This window comes from Populus alba, chromosome 1, assembly GCF_005239225.2.
Source record: "Populus alba chromosome 1, ASM523922v2, whole genome shotgun sequence".
NCBI classification, from domain to species: domain Eukaryota; kingdom Viridiplantae; phylum Streptophyta; class Magnoliopsida; order Malpighiales; family Salicaceae; genus Populus; species Populus alba.
The window spans coordinates 8415126-8434630 of record NC_133284.1 but is presented as its reverse complement, the minus strand read 5'-3'; the positions used below and the strand labels follow the sequence as shown (position 1 = coordinate 8434630).

The 19505-nt window shown below is 33.5% G+C and overlaps 2 protein-coding genes across 2 annotated transcripts; both read left to right on the top strand.

Annotated features, from left to right (window-relative positions):
- Nucleotides 1–956: 956 nt before the first annotated feature.
- On the top strand, nucleotides 957–4940 carry LOC118033890 (UDP-glucose 4-epimerase 2). The gene is made up of 9 exons (XM_035039026.2): nucleotides 957–1421; nucleotides 1748–1797; nucleotides 2092–2227; nucleotides 2326–2427; nucleotides 2573–2800; nucleotides 3388–3466; nucleotides 3642–3724; nucleotides 4264–4355; nucleotides 4560–4940. The coding sequence occupies exons 1-9, from the start codon at nucleotides 1239–1241 to the stop codon at nucleotides 4651–4653; spliced, it is 1047 nt and encodes a 348-aa protein (XP_034894917.1). The 5' UTR covers nucleotides 957–1238; the 3' UTR covers nucleotides 4654–4940.
- Nucleotides 4941–9677: 4737 nt separating this feature from the next.
- LOC118033891 (dynamin-related protein 5A) lies at nucleotides 9678–16596 on the top strand. Its single transcript, XM_035039027.2, has 16 exons — nucleotides 9678–10007; nucleotides 10103–10166; nucleotides 10267–10374; nucleotides 10530–10631; nucleotides 10821–10871; nucleotides 11175–11236; nucleotides 11489–11579; nucleotides 11708–11772; nucleotides 12997–13191; nucleotides 13310–13429; nucleotides 13549–13619; nucleotides 13742–13967; nucleotides 14697–14747; nucleotides 15568–15796; nucleotides 15916–16055; nucleotides 16165–16596. The coding sequence occupies exons 1-16, from the start codon at nucleotides 9879–9881 to the stop codon at nucleotides 16291–16293; spliced, it is 1833 nt and encodes a 610-aa protein (XP_034894918.1). The 5' UTR covers nucleotides 9678–9878; the 3' UTR covers nucleotides 16294–16596.
- Nucleotides 16597–19505: the final 2909 nt, after the last annotated feature.

The following is a 19505-nucleotide window of genomic DNA, read 5'->3' as shown; positions in this document are numbered from 1 at the left end:
AATATAAATTAAAAAGATTTTAATCTCCTATAATTCAACTTTATGTCTTCTCGTATTTTAATTAATTGGATAAATCCAGGTAGCAACAACAAGTGCTCTGTTTTTCTGTTTCATTCCCCTCGTTCAAGCTCTGTCCCGTGACTCATTCTGGGCTTGAAAAGTAGCTGCAACTTTTCCAACTAAAGCATCCATCCATCTTGATTGGATAAGAAAAAATAAAAATGAAGGAGCGAATCAATGCAAACAAACAAATATTCTTTGCAGACAAAGGGAATGGTGGTGAACATATATAAAGTCCAAATAACCCTCCGAGGCTTGGCCTTTTTTTTTATATAAAAAAATTATATATTGTACATTGAGAAATTTATTGTTAAAATAATTATTTAGCTTTTTTTTAAAGACCTTTGAGTAATATAGAAAATAAAATAAAACAAATTTTATTTTTTAAAATATTTGAATTTACTTTATTTTTCAATTGAATTTAAATTAAATTTAATTATTGTAGAGAATTGATTGTAAATAACCTATTAATTAATGTCTTAGGTTATTGAATAATAATTTCTTACATTATACTCGTGTAGAACTTTCGTGAGAAGAAAAAATTATAATATGTCAGTTTTAAATATACCGGAGGCTTGGCTAGAGTAATAAAAGTACCTCTAGACAATCTCATTAATACCATTAAAATCTAAGTAGAATAGGATCCAAGCTAAAATAAATAAAAATAAAAATAAATAAAAAGCCTGATCTCCCTGCGAGCCAGCCACCAATAGGATTCATAAACCCTCCCTTTCCACCCAAACGCGTTGTTATCTAGGGTTTATTTAAGAGGCATCCGAAAATGAACATTAAATTATTTCTTATATAAAAAAAATATACTGGTAGCACTAAAAGAAATACAGAACAAGTAGAAGGGTGTTATCGTAAATCCACAAAAATACAACAGATTCTCTGAAACTCTCGTAAAGAACTTCAATACATTCTGCAAGCGAAGATCCTGTAACAGACAAAACTCCCAACTTTATTTATTTATTTTTATTTTAATATTTTTTTGTGGCGTTATTTTCACTTTCCCTTTTTCACTTGCTTCCTTAAACACCACGCTCTTCAATTCAGTTTTCCCGTGATCACTTCCTTCCTGTATTATATAAGCAGGCGAATCCTCCCCATCCCTCCCCCTCACTCAGAACCCTTCCTGCCCCCCTCCCTCTCGTTTTTTTATTACTACCGCTGTTATTATGGCCTGTAATATTCTGGTTACCGGCGGTGCTGGTTACATAGGAAGCCACACGGTGCTGCAACTTTTGTTAGGCGGCTACAACACTGTGGTTGTTGATAACCTCGACAACGCCTCTGATATTGCTCTTAAAAGAGTTAAAGAACTCGCCGGTGATTTCGGCAAAAACCTCGTCTTTCACCAGGTTCGTTACTGTGATCTACTGCTCTTATTTTTATTTTCTTTTAATTCTTTTTGCTAATGAATTGTTGTTATGGTTTGTTTGGTTAATTAACTAATTGCGTGCTTAATTAGGATTATCTGTGGTATTTTCTGAGTTAATTAGGTTTTGTTAGATTTGATGATTTTGTGGGAAATAAGATAACAGAAATGCAGACTGTGGCCCAGTGGGCCCACTTATACTTTAATGTACGAAAAGACCCGTAACGACAGGGTGCCATGTTTTTTTTTAATGCTATGATTAGTGAATTATGGTGCTGGTTTTCTGAATTTTTATCCTTGAATTTGCAGGTTGATCTCCGGGACAAGCCGGCTCTGGAAAATGTTTTCGCCGAGACAAAGTATGATTACCATTTTGATTTTGAATTTTTTTTTTTGGTTGATTTAATTGTTTTTTTTTCTGTGCATGTTATTGGAATTATACTGAAATGATAATATAGGGCTAGTGAATTGCTAAACAGTGCATGACAGACTAATAAGTGTCACTGGATATTTTGATTACTATGTGTTGTTAGAGACTTTACTCTTTTTTTATTTAAAAAAAATTAATAGCAGTTAACACTGTTATTATAGTTACACATGATGTGTTTAAAATTTTTGTCCACTCAATTTGGTTGACTGTTTATATGCTGAAGGTTTGATGCTGTCATTCACTTTGCTGGGCTGAAAGCAGTTGGTGAGAGTGTGCAGAAACCATTGCTTTATTTCAACAATAATCTCATTGGAACAATTACTCTGCTAGAAGTTATGGCTGCTCATGGATGCAAGCAGGTAATTTTCTCTAGGTTGCTTTGCAGTTATCTGTGATACCTTATATATCAGTGAAAGCATGCTTGAATAATCTCTGGTTTTATTTGCTATGTTTTCAGTTGGTGTTTTCATCTTCAGCTACTGTTTATGGTTGGCCGAAGGAGGTTCCATGTACAGAAGAGTTCCCTTTGTCTGCTGCAAACCCATATGGAAGAACCAAGGTTTGCTTCTAATTTTCATTAAATGTATCCAGGCTGTTGATCTCTTAGACTCTTACTGAAGTTTGTTGCCCTGTGGTCTTCAAAATTTCAGCATAGAAAATATTTATTAGGACATAGTTTTCATCTGACTAGTTTGATCTTTCAGCTTTACATTGAAGAGATCTGCCGTGATATCTACAGTTCAGATTCTGAATGGAAGATCATATTACTCAGATACTTTAATCCAGTCGGTGCACATCCGAGTGGCTATATTGGTGAGGATCCTCGTGGAATTCCAAACAATCTCATGCCCTATGTGCAGCAAGTTGCTGTTGGCAGGAGGCCTCATCTAACAGTTTTTGGAACTGATTATTCAACAAAAGACGGTACTGGGGTATGTATTCATTGTCAGCATTCTACCTTTGTTACATTTTTCACATATGTACATGGCTGTTTTTGTGTTTGAACCACAAATGGGTTTGATAACAGTGTTTCTATAATTCTCTAGTTGAAAGCATGCATTCTTTTCTTAAGTTATATGGTCAATTCATACCATCAGGTTATAAATATCTCAACTTGCCAGGCACGGTTGATGCTAAGAAACCTTCAAAGCGTGTGTCAATAATCAGGCTAAGGAGCGCTAAAAAGCATTTGAAAATGAGATGATCTTTTCTTTAGTGAAATACACATACATGGTTGTGTTCATCTGAATGCTTTGTGTAGCTAGGAACTTGGTATAAGGGCTGGTTTTTTTTTCTGTAGTCAGGCTTCCTCACGATAATACGGGTTTTGTTATCTGTATTTTCCACTTTGCTTGGTGGACCTAGAGTTGTTGGTTTGTGGAATCTCTCTTCTGTGGTTTAAGACTATCAAAGGGTGTTTATGGACTTGATCTCTGTATTGGTACTAGGCTTAGGAATCCATCTGTTGTTAACTCTTTTCCTTTTACTCAATCCTCTTGATGGCTTTTATGTCTTCCAGGTACGTGATTACATTCATGTTGTCGATTTAGCAGATGGGCACATTGCTGCATTGCGTAAGCTCTCTGAAGCTAATATAGGTATGTACTTATGCGCAATTCCTTTATGACAACCCAATTTTTTTCTTCTATATAATTTGCAGGTTCACAATTTGGGAACTCTTAATAGTTGACAAGTCGAACTGATTATTTTTATTGCTTTTAGTATATGTCATGAAAATCTGATAAAATTGGACCCTGTTGCTGCCTCTCATAGGTTGTGAAGTGTACAACTTGGGAACAGGGAAAGGTACATCAGTTCTGGAGATGGTTGCAGCATTTGAAAAGGCATCTGGAAAGGTACTGGATTTTCTTAATGTTTTTATACCTTCTTAAAGTTTCAGCAGTACTTTTCACTACTGGGAAATTGTAACCCTGCCATAGAGTTGTCGATTCTGTTGTTGCATTGAGATATTTCTTGAATACAATATGCTTCTTATATAGTGATCATGTAATGTGGTTTTTGGTTTCCCTTGATGAATCCATTCACCTATAGTTTGTGGGTGCCTGGAATGTGGCTCTGTTTAGAGCTTTGTAAAAATCACAGGGAAGAGACTGATGTTTCCATGTTAAACTACATAGATAATTATAGTAGGATAACATGAATCAATTTTGACCGGAGCCTAAGACAATTAATTTGTGTCACCGTGTCACCGCTAAAGCTCCTGTTTTTAATGAATCCAGTTGTGGATCCTTGTGTCAAAATAATCATCATATCGGTAATGAATTATTATTTTTTTGTCTCTGGATAGGTGAACTGGAAATAGATTAATCCATGTTTTGCCAAAATAAAATTATCTGTACTTATTTTTCCTGAGAGTCCCATCTTCTTGTGCCAGAAAATTCCTCTTGTAATGGCTGATCGGCGACCTGGTGATGCTGAAACTGTGTATGCAGCAACAGAGAAGGCAGAACGTGAATTGAGTTGGAAGTAAGTGTGAAGAACCAAACAATTATCTATCTCAATGCAGTTAGTAGTTTAAATTAATTAATTGATGAGATGAAATTCTGAAAATCAAGTATGGGCACTATATCTGGATAATAAAAGCTGGCCGGGGCTTTGGCATGGTTATCTCACGTAGATTTTGTAAATTTTCCTTTATTTTCCTCTTTAAATTTTGTAATTTTCTTGTAGGGCAAACAATGGCGTTGATGAGATGTGTAGGGATCAATGGAACTGGGCCAGCAAGAACCCTTATGGCTATGGCTCTCCTGACGGCACAAACTGAAAGTTCATATATCCGTTGTCTCTATGATAGACTAATTATTGTCTCGTGTTCTGTAAAGGCATCCTCCAGAGCATTAGGTTATCTAAGTTTTACCGCTAGGGTTTTTAGCTGATAAACATGTTGAAATAACCATCCTAGAATAAGCTGCCCTGGGTTTCTTCTGTTTAAAGGTTCAATTTATTGTCCCTATTGCGGAACACTTTTACCCGTGTGGCATTTTACTTCAGCAAAACCAATAAGATGGAGTGTCAATATTCACTGGTTCTAACGAAGAAGCCTTCCACTTATCCGCTGTCCCTTGTTCTCAGCTTCTTAGTCCATTTAGCACGTGGGTTGATGATTCTTTGATCTTCTTTTCCGTGACAGTAGATTTGCTTAACATTACTCTAGGTGGTTGGTTCAGCACAAGAAACCATCGAATATAGAACTTATGCTCATGAAAATAAATAAATGCACTGCAGGCCCAAGAGTGCTGACTTCTGTTGTGGATTCATAATTTCTAGTTTTATGTTGTTATCGTGAGTAGAGGCTGCGAAGGCAAGGGTGACTATGGCCTTGCTTTTCTTGTTCTGCAACTAGGATTTTCTTCCAGGATAATATTAGTTTATGATTGATTGAACCCTACAGAAGAAGGGTGTCCTTGTGTTTGGTGATGCTGTGAGGGGCGGCGCTTCTGCAAAAATGTGTACATGTGTTTCGACAAAAACATCAAAATCAGATGCTCTTTCATGTGTCTTTTTTTCTTACATGACTTTTACTGATTTTAACACCCTTGATTTATATAATTTCAGTCCATGTATACTCAAATTAAAACTTTTAAAAAACCCACTTTTTTCCAAGGAAATTACTGCTCATCAAGCCTCACAGCACTTTTCTTAATTCTTTACTGTATTGTCACGACAAAACTGCTACTTTGCATTTTAACCTTCAGACTATATATACGGGAAGTAAGTTGATTTTTTTAATTACACAATTGTTTTTAACAAACTGTATAGGTTAAATTGATCATTTTATTATTTTTTTCATAATAAAATAACTAATTTAACTATATAATAAAATAATATAATGTCTAGTACTCAGGTTTTTTTTTTTGCCTTTTCAATTCTCTTAAAATAATGTAATTACTTCAATATTTTTAAAGAAAAAATCAACATAACTCTCTAACAAGGCCTTTTTTTTTTTTGGTCATTTTACATTGATTTTATTGTAAATTCTAAGGTTGCTTAGGGGCATTGTTATAATTAATATTAAGTAAATATAATTTTAAAAAAAGTTGATGGGTCTGCAAGCATGCACCATCATGTGAACAACCCTCACGCCATTCAAGTGGTGCATGTGGGGTTGTTTCCCAGCATATGGAGCCCCTATACCTTCTAGGATGACTTTCGAAAGGTCTTAACACTCCCGGCACAATAAGATAGTGTGTGCCCCTAACACGTATCGAGTTTGGTGTCAATGATTTTTTCTCTCTCTCCACACCTTGAATTCCGCTTCATCCCCTTCAAAAAATCGAACTAGCCCCTGCAATTTATTTCCCCTTACACATTTGATCCCTATCCTTTTGATTATTTTTTTAAAATTTTGAATAAGCCATGAAATTACAAATGTTTTTCAATTTCACCTCCTTTTTTTTTTTAATCTTTCAAATTCAATTCTTATTCTTTTGATTATGATTTTTTAATTTTTAATATGATATAAAATTATAATTTTTTTAAAGCTAATGTTTTTTTTTTTACCATTTTTTTAGAGTCTTACTTTATTATTTTTTAAGATTTGAATTTTATGGGATTAGTTTCGGGCTCATGATGAATAGTCACCAGTTTAAGAGGTTAATATTAGTTGACTTTTGTCCTTTTTTATTGATTTATTTCAATTTCATCCTTTAAAGGATATTAGTTTATTGTCATGCGATTTCTTTTTGTTCTAGAGTCACTTGAATGGATGTTTAAGCATGATTCTTTTGGAGTAACACAAAACATTCATGCCTCTAATGTGTAAAATTGTTAGATTGTGGTTGATGAATATTTTATAGCAAATAATTTGAAGGTTTGTAACTATTAGGGAGTAAATTATAAATCCATTATTAGTTATCACAAGGAAGTACTCCTTAATCGATTTTGGATATCCAAAAAAATATAGATTTTTAAGGTTATATAAAGATAAGAGAGATCACCTACTAGATTTTTATCGGCGAGGACAACCACGAAGTCAGGAAGAAGTGCTCAAATGTGCACTTTTATGTGATAGAATATATATTTGGAGTGTAGGAAAAAACATGGAGAATTTTACAAAATATGTTTGTGTTTCCTTATAAAACACAAGTTTAGATTGCAGTGGCATCAATTATAATACATAACTATATTAGAAGGAAGTCGCAGGAAAATGTGACATTCATAGAATTTTATCGCCATCTCATTTTTATTCATGATGATTTTTTAATCAATGTGGTTCCGTGTTTAGAAAGCCATGGAAACCAAAGACATTCTTGAATGGATTATGTTTATGAGATCACACAATAAGAACTTAGGCCAATAGTTATTTGCAATAGAAAGACCCAAAAAAATATAGGTCAACTTTTAAAAAATCAATATGACATTTTATTGTTTTATTTTAGGGTAGAGACATAACCAATTACCCCTGGTCAGCCTAGGTTTAATGCAAAAATTATGACACAGGTCATGGGCATGATTGCAATGAGCTAAATTGGTCGATCCACTATCTTTTTAGCTAACCTATCCTTATTCTCTTCTTGGTTGGGCCTGAATTAGATGAAATTCAAGCCTAAATTTAAGAGTTTTGGATAGTTAGGGATAAAGGTGAAAGAAAAAGGCTTGGACTCAAGTGGGATAAAATTCAAGACTCAGTTGATGGGTTCTTATACAATCAGGGATCAAATTAAAAAAAAAAAAGAAGATAAAAAGAAATAATTGGCATGTGTTTAACATGTGCCAATATGTAGCAAGACACCTTATGTTGTTGCGGTGTGTGCCATGTCTTTCAACCTAAAAAATAATTCTTTGTGTCTTTGGAGGCATATCTTTAATTATAACTGATATTTGACGAGTGTTTCTCCATGTGGTGGCGCCAGTTTTCCTTTTCTTTAATTTTTTTTATCCCTCTCCTCCTCTTGGATTATTCAATTATAGTGCCTTGAATTTTGATCTCTCAAAATATGAAAAACCCAGACTATTGTGCAAAATCAATTCCGAGTTAAATGACATAATTTTTTTATACCCCGATAATCTTACAACGAGCCTGTCGAAACAAGCCATTGACACCAATCTTGGATGGAATAAACATGGAAAGGGCAAATTGAAAAAAAGAAGAAGAAATTGGCACCGTGGACTGCTAGTAGGTCTGCATCTGAAACAATGGATTGCCAGCCCCATTAGTTTTTATTAATCATGTACTGTGTTCTCAAGTCAACATTGAATGTATTTGACACTGTATTTTAAAAGAATTTTTTTAAAAAATTAATTTTTTTTATTTTAAGTTAATATATTTTTGATATTTTTAAATTATTTTAATATACTAATTTTAAAAAATAAAAAAATTTTTTATTAATACACTTTTAAAAATAAAAAATACTTTAAAAAATAATTATAATTATACTCCCAAACATGTTTAATTGATAGCATGTTATTAAAATTCATTCAATCATTTCAAAAATCTAACATGATCACACCCATGACCTGTCAATAACGAAAAGTTGATAAAAATATTTTTGCCTTTCAATTCTCTTTTGAAAATTTGCCAGGGAATGCTATTTTGAGCCGTTGGCGTTTGAGAAGGTTCAAATTGCCTATCTTCCAAAGATGGTGGACCCGTTTTCTCTTAAAAAAGATGGCTCGAATTTAGAGAGGAACGGCTCTTTTGGAGTCACATTGACTCCAAAGATATTAATGTATTTTTAGAAGTTGGGTAAAGGTTATTTTAAAAAAATATTTTTTATTTAAAAATATATTAATTTTTTTTTTTACTTTTTAAAAAATACAAATAAACGGCTGTAGTGGGCATAATCCGCAGGGCGGCATTTTTGATAATAAAGGTAGTTTAAATCAGGTTTTCTTTTTCTGGTGACTTAACACTGATTTTACTCTGACCCCAACTTAATTCCGTAGATAATTATGTAAAATAAATAAATGATGCTTAAAGTTAAGCTTTGTCCCCTAAACTCCTTAATTTAATTTAATTTCCCCTTCTTCTTATTAACTCGACTAAGTTATCGATACTACGTGCAATATATCATCTCCACTAATGGATATTATTTATGTAGAACCAAAAAAAATAAAATTACTTTTGATATTAATTAAATTCCAATATCAGATAAATTATTCATCGCATTACACTTGCTTCGCTAGTAAATTAAAATTATTTGAATTTGAATTTGAATTTCATAAGAGCTTATGAATTTTTTTTTTAAATCGTCGATGATGTATTTAATCAGGAAAGATTTAAAGCGAAATCCGAAGCAAACATCTTTCAACTCCCTGAAACGATTTTATTGCTGTATTTATGTTATCATTATAACTATTCATGAATTAAAAAAAAACAAGAGTCTCCTGTGAGTCCGAAACAAAATATATGTGACCATTAAATTAAAGAAATTAAAATAAAGATCAAAACACACCTTTGAAATTGAGTAAATAGGTATTATTTTTTAAAATATTATTTATTTAAAAATATGATAAAATAAATTTTTTATTTTTTAAAATTTATTTTTAATATTAATATATCAAAATAATAATAAAAATATTTTTAAAAAAATATTATTGAAGTACAATATTTAAAAATGAAACAAGTGAGGTAAAAAATCGGTATAGATTGAATAATATATACTAGTAGCGGTTTAAAATTATTTTTTTAAAGTATTTTTTTGGAAATATATTTAAATAATATATTTTTTATTTTTTAAAAATTTATTTTTATCTTAAAATAAAAAATAAAACATTTAATTTTTTTGAAAGCAAAATTAAATCTCGTAGCCTCGTAGGCACTAGAAAACTTCGTAAAATATATTTTTAACTGGAATCTAGCACAGCAGCAGCAACCTCCCTAGTTCTCAAAGTGTCTTTCCATTTGAAAAACCATTAAATAAGTCGTTGATAAACTTCAAACTTCAAACTCAAGCTCAGATCCCATCCTCTCTCAAACGCCACCTTTTCCTCCAGATCCAGCCTCGATCTACCAGATCACCGTCACCGATCTCAGTCTCTACTTCATTGATGGAGAACTTGATTTCTTTAGTAAATAAAATTCAAAGAGCTTGCACTGCTCTTGGTGACCATGGTGAAGCTAGTGCACTACCTACTCTGTGGGACTCTTTACCCTCCATCGCCGTCGTCGGTGGCCAGGTTTGCCTCCAGATCTACCTCTCTCACTTTCAGCTAATCAAATTTTTTTGACCTAGATGTTTGTTGGCTGATAGCTTTTTGTTTCTGTTTTGTAGAGTTCGGGGAAGTCATCGGTGTTGGAGAGTGTAGTAGGGAAGGATTTCTTGCCTCGTGGATCCGGTAATTAGCTTACAATTCTGTACCTTGACTTAATTACCGAATTATTTAGGGTTTTTCTGCAATTGGAGTGTGAGAGCGATGTGATTGTTTGTACCTATAGGTATCGTTACGCGGCGGCCACTTGTGTTGCAGCTTCATAAGATCGATGAAGGAAGTAGAGAATATGCCGAGTTCCTTCATCTCCCAAGGAAAAGATTTACTGATTTTGGTACATTTCTTTATGTATGCTGTGTTGTTTATGTATAGTTAGTATTAGGATTTTTTTTTGAAGAGTTTTTGTTTGTTTCTTGTTGTTATCGTGTCTGTTTCGATTGGATGGTAATTGTTGAATTATGGTTGTTAATGGTGCTTTTATGTGTGTAGCTGCTGTGAGGAGGGAGATTCAAGATGAGACTGATAGAGAGACTGGTCGATCAAAGCAAATTTCAAGTGTTCCAATTCATCTTAGTATTTACTCTCCTAATGGTAAGTCTGGTTTCACTTTGAAATATCCTTATTTAGTTCCTGCTTTGGTTTTGTATCTCCCGTATGGAAACAAGATTATGTTTCAGATGTCTTTTATAATTGCGTTTAGCCACATTTTACAATCATTTAAGTTTTTTCTTCCTTTTCATTATTTCTGAATTTGCTTGACATTTTTTTGGATTTTGGCAGTTGTCAACTTGACATTGGTTGATCTTCCTGGGCTTACTAAAGTAGCAGTTGGTAAGTGCATTTGTGCTTCTATCTTGCGTGTTGGTTACCCAGGGACCTTCTTCCTAACTATTCTTTTCATTGCTGAGAAGCCAAGGAAAATAAACGCAACAGGGATTTGCAACCTTTGAACTTCAATATTTTTGTTCATATAAACTCAATTTTCACTTAACAGTTTGACCATTTTAAGATTTTCCTGAGAATCAACTAGCATAAAGTAAAAAAGTATCCTCTATTTGCCGCTGTTTTTATAGATCATTACAAGGTTATATTCTGAACAGTTTATGAATATCCAATATCTATTTTGAAATGCAGAGGGTCAACCAGACAGTATTGTGCAAGATATTGAAAACATGGTTCGCACTTATATCGAGAAGGTAATGCACATTTCATTACTCAAACTCTGTTGTACCCTATGAGAATAGTTGTGTAAATTGGATATTTTCACTTCTATAGATGCTAACGTTTTTGTCAAAATATTTCTCAGCTTATCCGGCAAATAATTCTTGGAAAATTTCCAAGACCATGTTTTAAATTCTGCCATTTTTTATGCTATCGTATTCTTTTGTGTTCTGATATGATGGAACTTAGCAAAGTCACGCTATTTTGTTTGCTCAAATTTAATGCAGCCCAACTGTATAATTTTAGCAATTTCACCCGCCAATCAAGATCTTGCTACCTCTGATGCTATTAAAATCTCTCGTGAAGTGGACCCTACAGGTAATCTTGTGCAATATTTGTACTTTGACATCAAAACATCAAAATCTATGTTGTATGATTGCTTGCACAAACATTTAGTTCATATAACTCCTTAGATGTTCTGGTTCTTATTTTTTTTTTTTTTTCAGGAGAGAGGACCTTAGGAGTCTTGACAAAGATCGATCTTATGGATAAGGGTACTGATGCAGTTGATGTAAGTTGGATTAGTGTTTTTTTTTTTTTTTTTTTTGTATAGCATTCAAGAGATAAAATGATGCTACTCATATGCAACCTGGCATGTTTTTAATTATAAAAGTTCATGCTCCTATAGATGCTGACAGTGTTCACTAGAATTTGGCTAGAAAATTTTTGTCAGTACATTTTACACAAGTAACAAGTGATCTCATGTTCAAGAACCTTAACTCATTTGATGAGCACTCTCCTCTCAACACCTACTTCTCGTTGTTTCCTGGAAATTTTAATTCCTAAGCAAGCAATTTCTCAGTGGATGACATGCTATCTTATTTGGGTGGTCTGATTTTGTATGCTTTTTGGTGGGTTGTAGCTTGATAAATTTGGAGATTAATGGTCACATTTTACTTGGGGGTTTATAAAGGGAATTGCGGCTGAAAAGGTTCTTTTTTGGGTGTGTTGTAGTGGCAGGAAATTAGGATATAGGCTTCAGGTTTTCTGGGGCAGCCATGTATCAGATTTGAAGTTGGATTTCATGGTTTATTCAATGGAAGTAAGGATTAGGTTTGGATGGTTTAATTGACGGCAGTGGCCTGTACTGTGAGCTTAACCTGGCTTTCTGTAGCTGCTGTGCTTGGAGAATGAAGAAAGATACTAGATATGCTTGCCTTCAACTAACTAATGCTCTAATCCATCATCAGACATTTAAGAAACTAGATTACATATATATTATCAGAAAAAAAGCCTCGACTTGTAAAAATAATATTGAGACTTAGAAATCTTAAAAAGAAAAAACTAATCTTATTCTAAACTACCTGGCTATAAAACTGGGTAAGCATTTGGTCATTAAGGATTACACAGGTGTCCTGCATAACAGAAACCCTAACTTCCCATCATTGAAAAGTTGAAAATAGTCAAAGTCTCTGATACTTGGCTGTGTAATCCACTAATTTCTTGCTTAATGTTGCTTTCTACATGTCTAATCTTATTCTAAACTACTTGGCTAAAAAATTGGGTAAGCATTTGGTCGTTGAGGATTACACAAGTCCTGCATAGCGGAAGCCCTGAGTTCCCAACATCGAAAAATAGTCCAAATCTCTTATATATGGCTGCGTAATCCTCAAATTCCCTGCTTCATGTTGTTTTCTACAAGTTTTGCAATTTTGATGCATGTTTCTTTTTCTACTAGAGATGTTACAGGCCTTCAGCATCATGACAATCATGAGTTGCTGTTTTGCTTTTGTAGATGCTGGAAGGAAAATCTTACCGCCTAAAATTTCCCTGGGTCGGTGTGGTGAACCGCTCGCAAGCAGATATTAACAAGAGTGTGGATATGATTGCTGCTCGGCGTAGAGAACGCGAGTATTTTTCCAGCACCCCAGAATACAAGCACCTTGCCCACAGAATGGGTTCAGAGCATCTAGGAAAGATGCTGTCAAAGGTCAGTGATGAGCTTTCTGTTCTTTCCCTTTTACCTCATATGTGTCCAAGTTCCATATATTTTGAAAGACTTTCAACTGTTATTGTAATAACTCAATTATTAATGGTTAATACTGCAGCATTTGGAAGGTGTAATAAAGTCCAAAATTCCAGGCATTCAATCCCTTGTCAACAAAACAATTGCTGAACTTGAATCAGAATTGAGTCGTCTTGGAAAACCTATTGCTGCAGATGCTGGAGTAAGTGTGCTTTTAACTTGACAAATTTTAACAACTTTTAGGTATCTTAAGGAATCTCCCTCCTTCTCCCCCTTCTGTGCATGTATGTGAATCACTAATTATCATTGCTTGACTTGCAGGGAAAGATGTACTCAATCATGGAGATTTGCCGCCTTTTTGATCAAATATACAAAGAGCATCTTGATGGCGTGTATGTACTGTGCTTTGTTTGTTTCCTTGCCTCTGACCAGCTTGATTTTGTGGTGCATTTCTATATCTTGTCAATTTATCTTTGCAAGCAATTTGATTTGATATATTCACTGTTGTTTGCAGCCGACCTGGTGGTGATAAAATTTACAATGTTTTCGATAACCAGCTTCCTGCTGCTCTAAAAAGGTTACAGTTTGACAAACAACTTTCAATGGAAAATATTCGGAAATTGATCACTGAAGCTGATGGATATCAGCCTCACTTGATAGCTCCTGAACAAGGATATCGTCGTCTCATTGAATCTTCTGTAGTTACTATCCGAGGTCCTGCTGAGGCAGCTGTTGATGCGGTATGCATGATATTTAAAAACTATTGGACTTTCCTTGGCATGATTGGAAAGTTAAATTTCTTCTGCTGCTTCTTACTTCACGTGGCTTTAGTTGAGTTGATGTTGTACAGACTTTGCTGCCATATGTTTCCCCAAAACTTAACTGTTCAGAATCTCTTAATATGAGATTATTGTGGATGAAAAAGTTTGAAGTACCTTTAGGTATCATGCTCAACTATATCTTGGATATAGCCAACGCAAATGATCTAAATATCTGTTTCAGAACCTGTTTTATAAGTTGATTTTGTTTGGCCCTAGGAATTAGTTCATGTGCAAAATAGGGATTCCAATCTCCAGAAAACACTTTCCTCCATAATATGCTGGTCAGCCAGGCCCTATGTTCACTATAATAGACCTGGACTGGCTTGCTTGACCAGGCTGGGATGCAAAAGGTACGGAGGGGCAAGGGGGATGTGGTTCTCCCTATGAAATCAGGGGGCAGAGACAAAATTTGAGAGCGAGGCTGGCTGCACACAGCTTCCAACCAGGGCAGGTCCTCTCTTCTTAGAGAAAGGATGGGAAGAGGGTCCCATATGATTTCTGGAGGGAAAAATTCTAAATGTAGAAAACAAAGATTTCTCTCTGCAGGAGTGACTGATTTTTCTTTTTACATTTTCCTATTTGCAGTTTCTGAATCTTGGTGGATTGCATGTTTTTCAATTAGCTGATGCTTGTTTATTTATAATCCAGGTTCATAGCCTTCTGAAGGATTTGGTACACAAGGCTATCAATGAGACTATAGTAAGTTTGTATCATTTCCAAGTCTAATTGCTTCTACAAAATCCTTGTTCTTGGTGCTTTTTGTTAGCAAGGTTTAAAGAGGTTCTTAATATGTCATATGCACGTGAGCAAGGGGCTTACATTCACTAAATTGAACTTCATAAAGTTCCTGCATGCTTATGTACACTGGCAGTTTCCCCTTTTCTTTTAAATGCTTGTGTGTGTAAGGCATTACTTTGCAGCACACTAGAAGTTGCATTACCTTTTGGTATTTGTATTAAGTGTTGTGTAGTCAATGAAATAAGGCATTACTCTCTAGGAAAATAGAAATGAATACATCTTCAAACTCAGTTTGTCATGTATGAGAATTTTTTGCCTAGGAGTATTTGAAAAGGTGGGAAAAAGGGTTGAAAAGGAGAGAGGCTTGAGAACCTGACATGGCACTTTACAAGTAATAAGCAAAATATTGACTGATGCCTATGAATGTATGGAGGAAAGTGCCTGCTTCTCTCAGCTTGCAACATGTAATGGACCTCCAGCAAAAATTCTTGTTTTACCATTGTCCATCATTCGGAAAAATCTATGTTTTTTTATTGTGGATGTGTTTATGATTTCAAGAATCATTCTCCACCTTATTTTTTGTAGGCATTTGATTTCAAGATATTCAATAAGTTGAAAAATTATGCTGCTAAAAGAAGATCGAGTCAAACTCACTCCTCTTCTAGTGTTTTATCCATTTTCCTGAGTATTTGATTACCTCAGATGCTTTAGCCTGGTTTTGCACTATATGTCATGGGTCCCCGTTGGGCTGTTGGATAATGTTGCTTTTGATGATTCTCAGGAGTTGAAGCAGTATCCTGCTCTTAGAGTAGAGGTCAGTAATGCTGCTATTGAGTCACTTGATAGAATGAAGGATACAAGCAAGAAAGCAACGCTTCAGCTAGTCGACATGGAGTGTAGCTACCTGACAGTGGACTTTTTCCGGAAACTTCCTCAGGATGTTGACAAGGGTGGCAACCCTACCCATTCTATATTTGATAGATATAATGACTCGTATCTTAGACGAATTGGTAAGTTTAATGAGTTCATTTTTGCATTAAAAAAAAGGTGGGTTATGGTATCATTTCTCTGCTTGGTTCACTAGTCACTACTGCTGATCTTAAGAGTTCTCGTTGGAATATGCAAACAGGATCTACTGTTTTGTCTTATGTCAATATGGTCTGTGCAAGTCTACGTAACTCCATTCCAAAGTCCATTGTTTATTGTCAAGTGCGTGAGGCCAAGCGAAGCCTGCTTGACCATTTCTTCACCGACTTGGGTAAACTGGAGGTAGGAATGGAAATCATCTTTAATTGTTATCTATGTTTATTCCTGGTCAAATTTGATGCTGTTGTTGATATCAGATGAATGCAATTGACTTTTGAATTGATCTTTGCAGCAAAAGCAATTGTCATCATTACTGAACGAGGATCCTGCAGTCATGGAGCGCCGTGCCGCCATTGCAAAGAGACTTGAGTTGTACAGGAGTGCACAAGCAGAAATTGATGCAGTTGCCTGGTCCAAGTAGATCAGCAGCATTTGAATCATCCATCTCTTTTGTACGAGAATTTGGCTTTATGGCTGTGTCATTCTTTCATTTATGGCTCGTGTTTTGGGAAGATGGGGAGCAATATTTTGTTGTATTTCTACACGCTATAGAAGTAACAAAAAGTTCATTTGTCTTCATAGGAGAATATTTGTTGCTTTTTCCGTAACCATTTATCACTATGGATTGAATATATTTTTACAAATTTCCTATGCTTACATGCATTGTTGTCAAAATTGCAAGTTGATTTGTAATTTTTTAAACTTTTATTAGTAAACTTTGTCATGATTCGTGCAAAATTGATAAATTCAGTGCAAAATTACGATTGAGTTTATAGGAAAGTATAAATGCTTCTAGGATTAGTTTTTCTTTTTCAACTCCAGCCCTTTCCTCTTGACATCATTTTTGGGGTCTCGCAGTTTCAAGGGCAGTGTTTCTATCACAAAAGACCAGATATGAATGATTTATGAATTTCATACGGAACTTGGGTTGCTTTTATAAAAGATGCTATGTTCTGTTGTTGCTAATTTGTACCCTAACCTTAAGCATCTCCATGTTTTCTTTTCGGTTTGTTCTTACATGCCTTCTGCACAAACAGGTTGAGAGATTTCACTGATGCTTGAATTATATGTTGTTTTCCCTATATTTAAAATACATAATGAGCATGGATACACAAATTCTTTTGAAAGATGAACCTCAAGGTGCAGATTTCATGTTTTTGCATAATCTAGAGTGCTTATTATGTGGATGCGATGCCCGATGTCTGATTGAAATCAACCCTGCTTCTAGTTAACATCATATTGTGTTACTTCCCAGTTTACTCAATGTCACGACTTCCCGTGCCCTGTTCTTTGCTCGTAGATTTGAGGTCACAAATAGTTCAATATGGGGAATACAAGGAAGGACTGTAAGTTTCACCTAGAGAAATGGGTTTAGACAAAAACCCTTTGAAAGTGGTTGGTTTGGGGATAAGTTGCTCTTGTATTTTAAGGAAGCAACGGGCCTGCATTTAGCAGGTGTTCGGAAAGATGCAAAAAAGTTTGGAGTGGTTTTCTCTTGCTTGCTGGATTTGATTTTGATTGTGGAAGGAGGGAATTTTCTTGCTCTGACAGTGATGTTTTTTAGTGACCAAAATCCTCGAGTTTGAGGTGGATATAATGAGAAAAATGAAGATATGTGCATAAGCTCATGTTTGGAGGTCAATGATGTGAACATCATGGAATGCTGCTTCTGATAGCAGTATCCAAAACCGGGAGATTGGATAATCAATTTATTACTATGTTTTCTCTCTGCAGATTTCTTGTCTGGGATGAAGTCAGGGACAATGAAGACCATAAATTGTATCTTAAACCATCCAAAAAAAGTACCGACACAGTTAGAAGAGTTTTGAGTTAAATATGATTGATAAAATTGGTGTTGATGTTGGTGTTGGTATTAGTAGTAGTATTAATAATTCTCTAATGGTAATAAAATTGATTTTAGTTTACACAGACATGCTAATAAATTATTTGTTTTAAGTTTATTGATTTTTAGTTAATCAAATTCTATCGACATAATTATATTGTATTGTATAAATTTTTATTTAAATTATATATTTTAAGGTGTTTAAAATTTTATATTATTTATTTCATTTTATTATTTGTGACTTGGTTGTAATTATTTACTTATGATTAATTAAATATTTTACTATCTAAATTTACATTATATATGTCTTGTCAAAAAAAATATTTTTGATGAAATTACTTCCATGCTATTATAATTGATAGCCGGATTTTGTAAATATCAAAGAGTTCAACAATAAAGTAGAGTGTGCTTGGAAAGATTTCATGTATGGCCTGCAAGTGTAACTTTTTCATCTTGAATATAAAGGTTGTGCAAATACATACTTGCAACTGCAGTAATAAGCCTCTCCATGTTAGATTCTGGTAATATTTAGCTTTTAAACTGTCAAAAATATTAATCCATTTAAAATTTCAAGAACTACTTATGGCATCATTCCTCCATGCTATTGGCAGGAACTTGTGATCCTAGTTTCAAACATGGGAGATTGAGGGGGTCATAGCCTCCAAGAGGTTTGGTTGTCAACATTCTTGATTAACTTTATATTTTCTTAAAGAAAAAGATAAGAAACGAAACATGAAGAAAAACTCATTTTAGAATTCAACTAAATAAATTATTAAATAAATATAAATTACAATGAAAAAAAAAAAAAAACTTTAGAGATATATCAAAACTTTAATTATAATATCACTTGTACTAATGAAAAACTCTCAACAAGATCAATACAACACACTAAAAAAATTCATTAGCAGTAACCAGAGCTGGCCATACATGCTGGCCAAAAGTAAATGAGCTATATATAGAAAATGTAACTCACTCTGGTAATTGTTAATAATTTTTCTTGATATAATTTAATTTATCTCGTCGAAATCTTTTTTATGATAATTGTGAAAGGACCCCCTTCTTTCTTTTCATTATAATAGCTCACTTTCATTTAAAGAGAGAGTGCGACCTACTTTAGTCACCATTCAAGATCATTCTTGATGTCCTCGAATTTATTTTGTTAATATTTTTTTTAAAGATACTATTAATGTTTTAATCAAAGTTTTGTTATGCCTTCAAAATTTTTTCTTTTAAAATTTTCTTTTCCTCACTATAATTATTCACTTACTTTTGGATGGAAGTGTAGCCTGCTTAGTTATTTTTGTTAATATTCTTTGTTGTTATTGAATTTATCTCCTCAATATTTTTGTAATAATATTGTAATTAAAGCTTAGATTTATCTTCATACCTCTTTTTTATTTTTATTTTTTTCATTTTTCTCTCTTCTGTTTTCATTATAATCTGTGAAGCTCATTTAACAATACTTTAACTTTTTTTTTTTTTTCATCCTGACATATATTAAATTGAATTATTTTGCATTAAAATTTTTAAATTGTTATTTTATTATTTTTTAAAAATAGTGCTAATATTTTTTTTTTTAAATCCATCATTTATCTAAAAGTATTTTTTTTAGGTTTATTTAAGATTATCGCAGTGATTGCAGTTTAAAGTATTTTTTATTTAAAAATATATTAAAATAATATTTTTTTATTTTTAAAAAATTATTTTTGAAATCGACACATTAAAACGATTTAAAAACATAAAATAAAAATCATTTTTAACAAAAAAAAAAAGTAAAATTTTAAAAAATA

What these genes read in the sequence shown, in the direction of transcription:
- LOC118033890 (XM_035039026.2), top strand. Translation starts at nt 1,239, where the DNA reads ATGGCCTGTAATATTCTGGTTACCGGCGGTGCTGGTTACATAGGAAGC. An exon ending in AAAACCTCGTCTTTCACCAG is followed by an intron (nt 1,422 to 1,747) that starts GTTCGTTACTGT and finishes TTGAATTTGCAG; the next exon opens with GTTGATCTCCGGGACAAGCC. An exon ending in GAACGTGAATTGAGTTGGAA is followed by an intron (nt 4,356 to 4,559) that starts GTAAGTGTGAAG and finishes ATTTTCTTGTAG; the next exon opens with GGCAAACAATGGCGTTGATG.
- LOC118033891 (XM_035039027.2), top strand. Translation starts at nt 9,879, where the DNA reads ATGGAGAACTTGATTTCTTTAGTAAATAAAATTCAAAGAGCTTGCACT. An exon ending in GCTTACTAAAGTAGCAGTTG is followed by an intron (nt 10,872 to 11,174) that starts GTAAGTGCATTT and finishes TTTGAAATGCAG; the next exon opens with AGGGTCAACCAGACAGTATT. An exon ending in AGGGTACTGATGCAGTTGAT is followed by an intron (nt 11,773 to 12,996) that starts GTAAGTTGGATT and finishes TTGCTTTTGTAG; the next exon opens with ATGCTGGAAGGAAAATCTTA.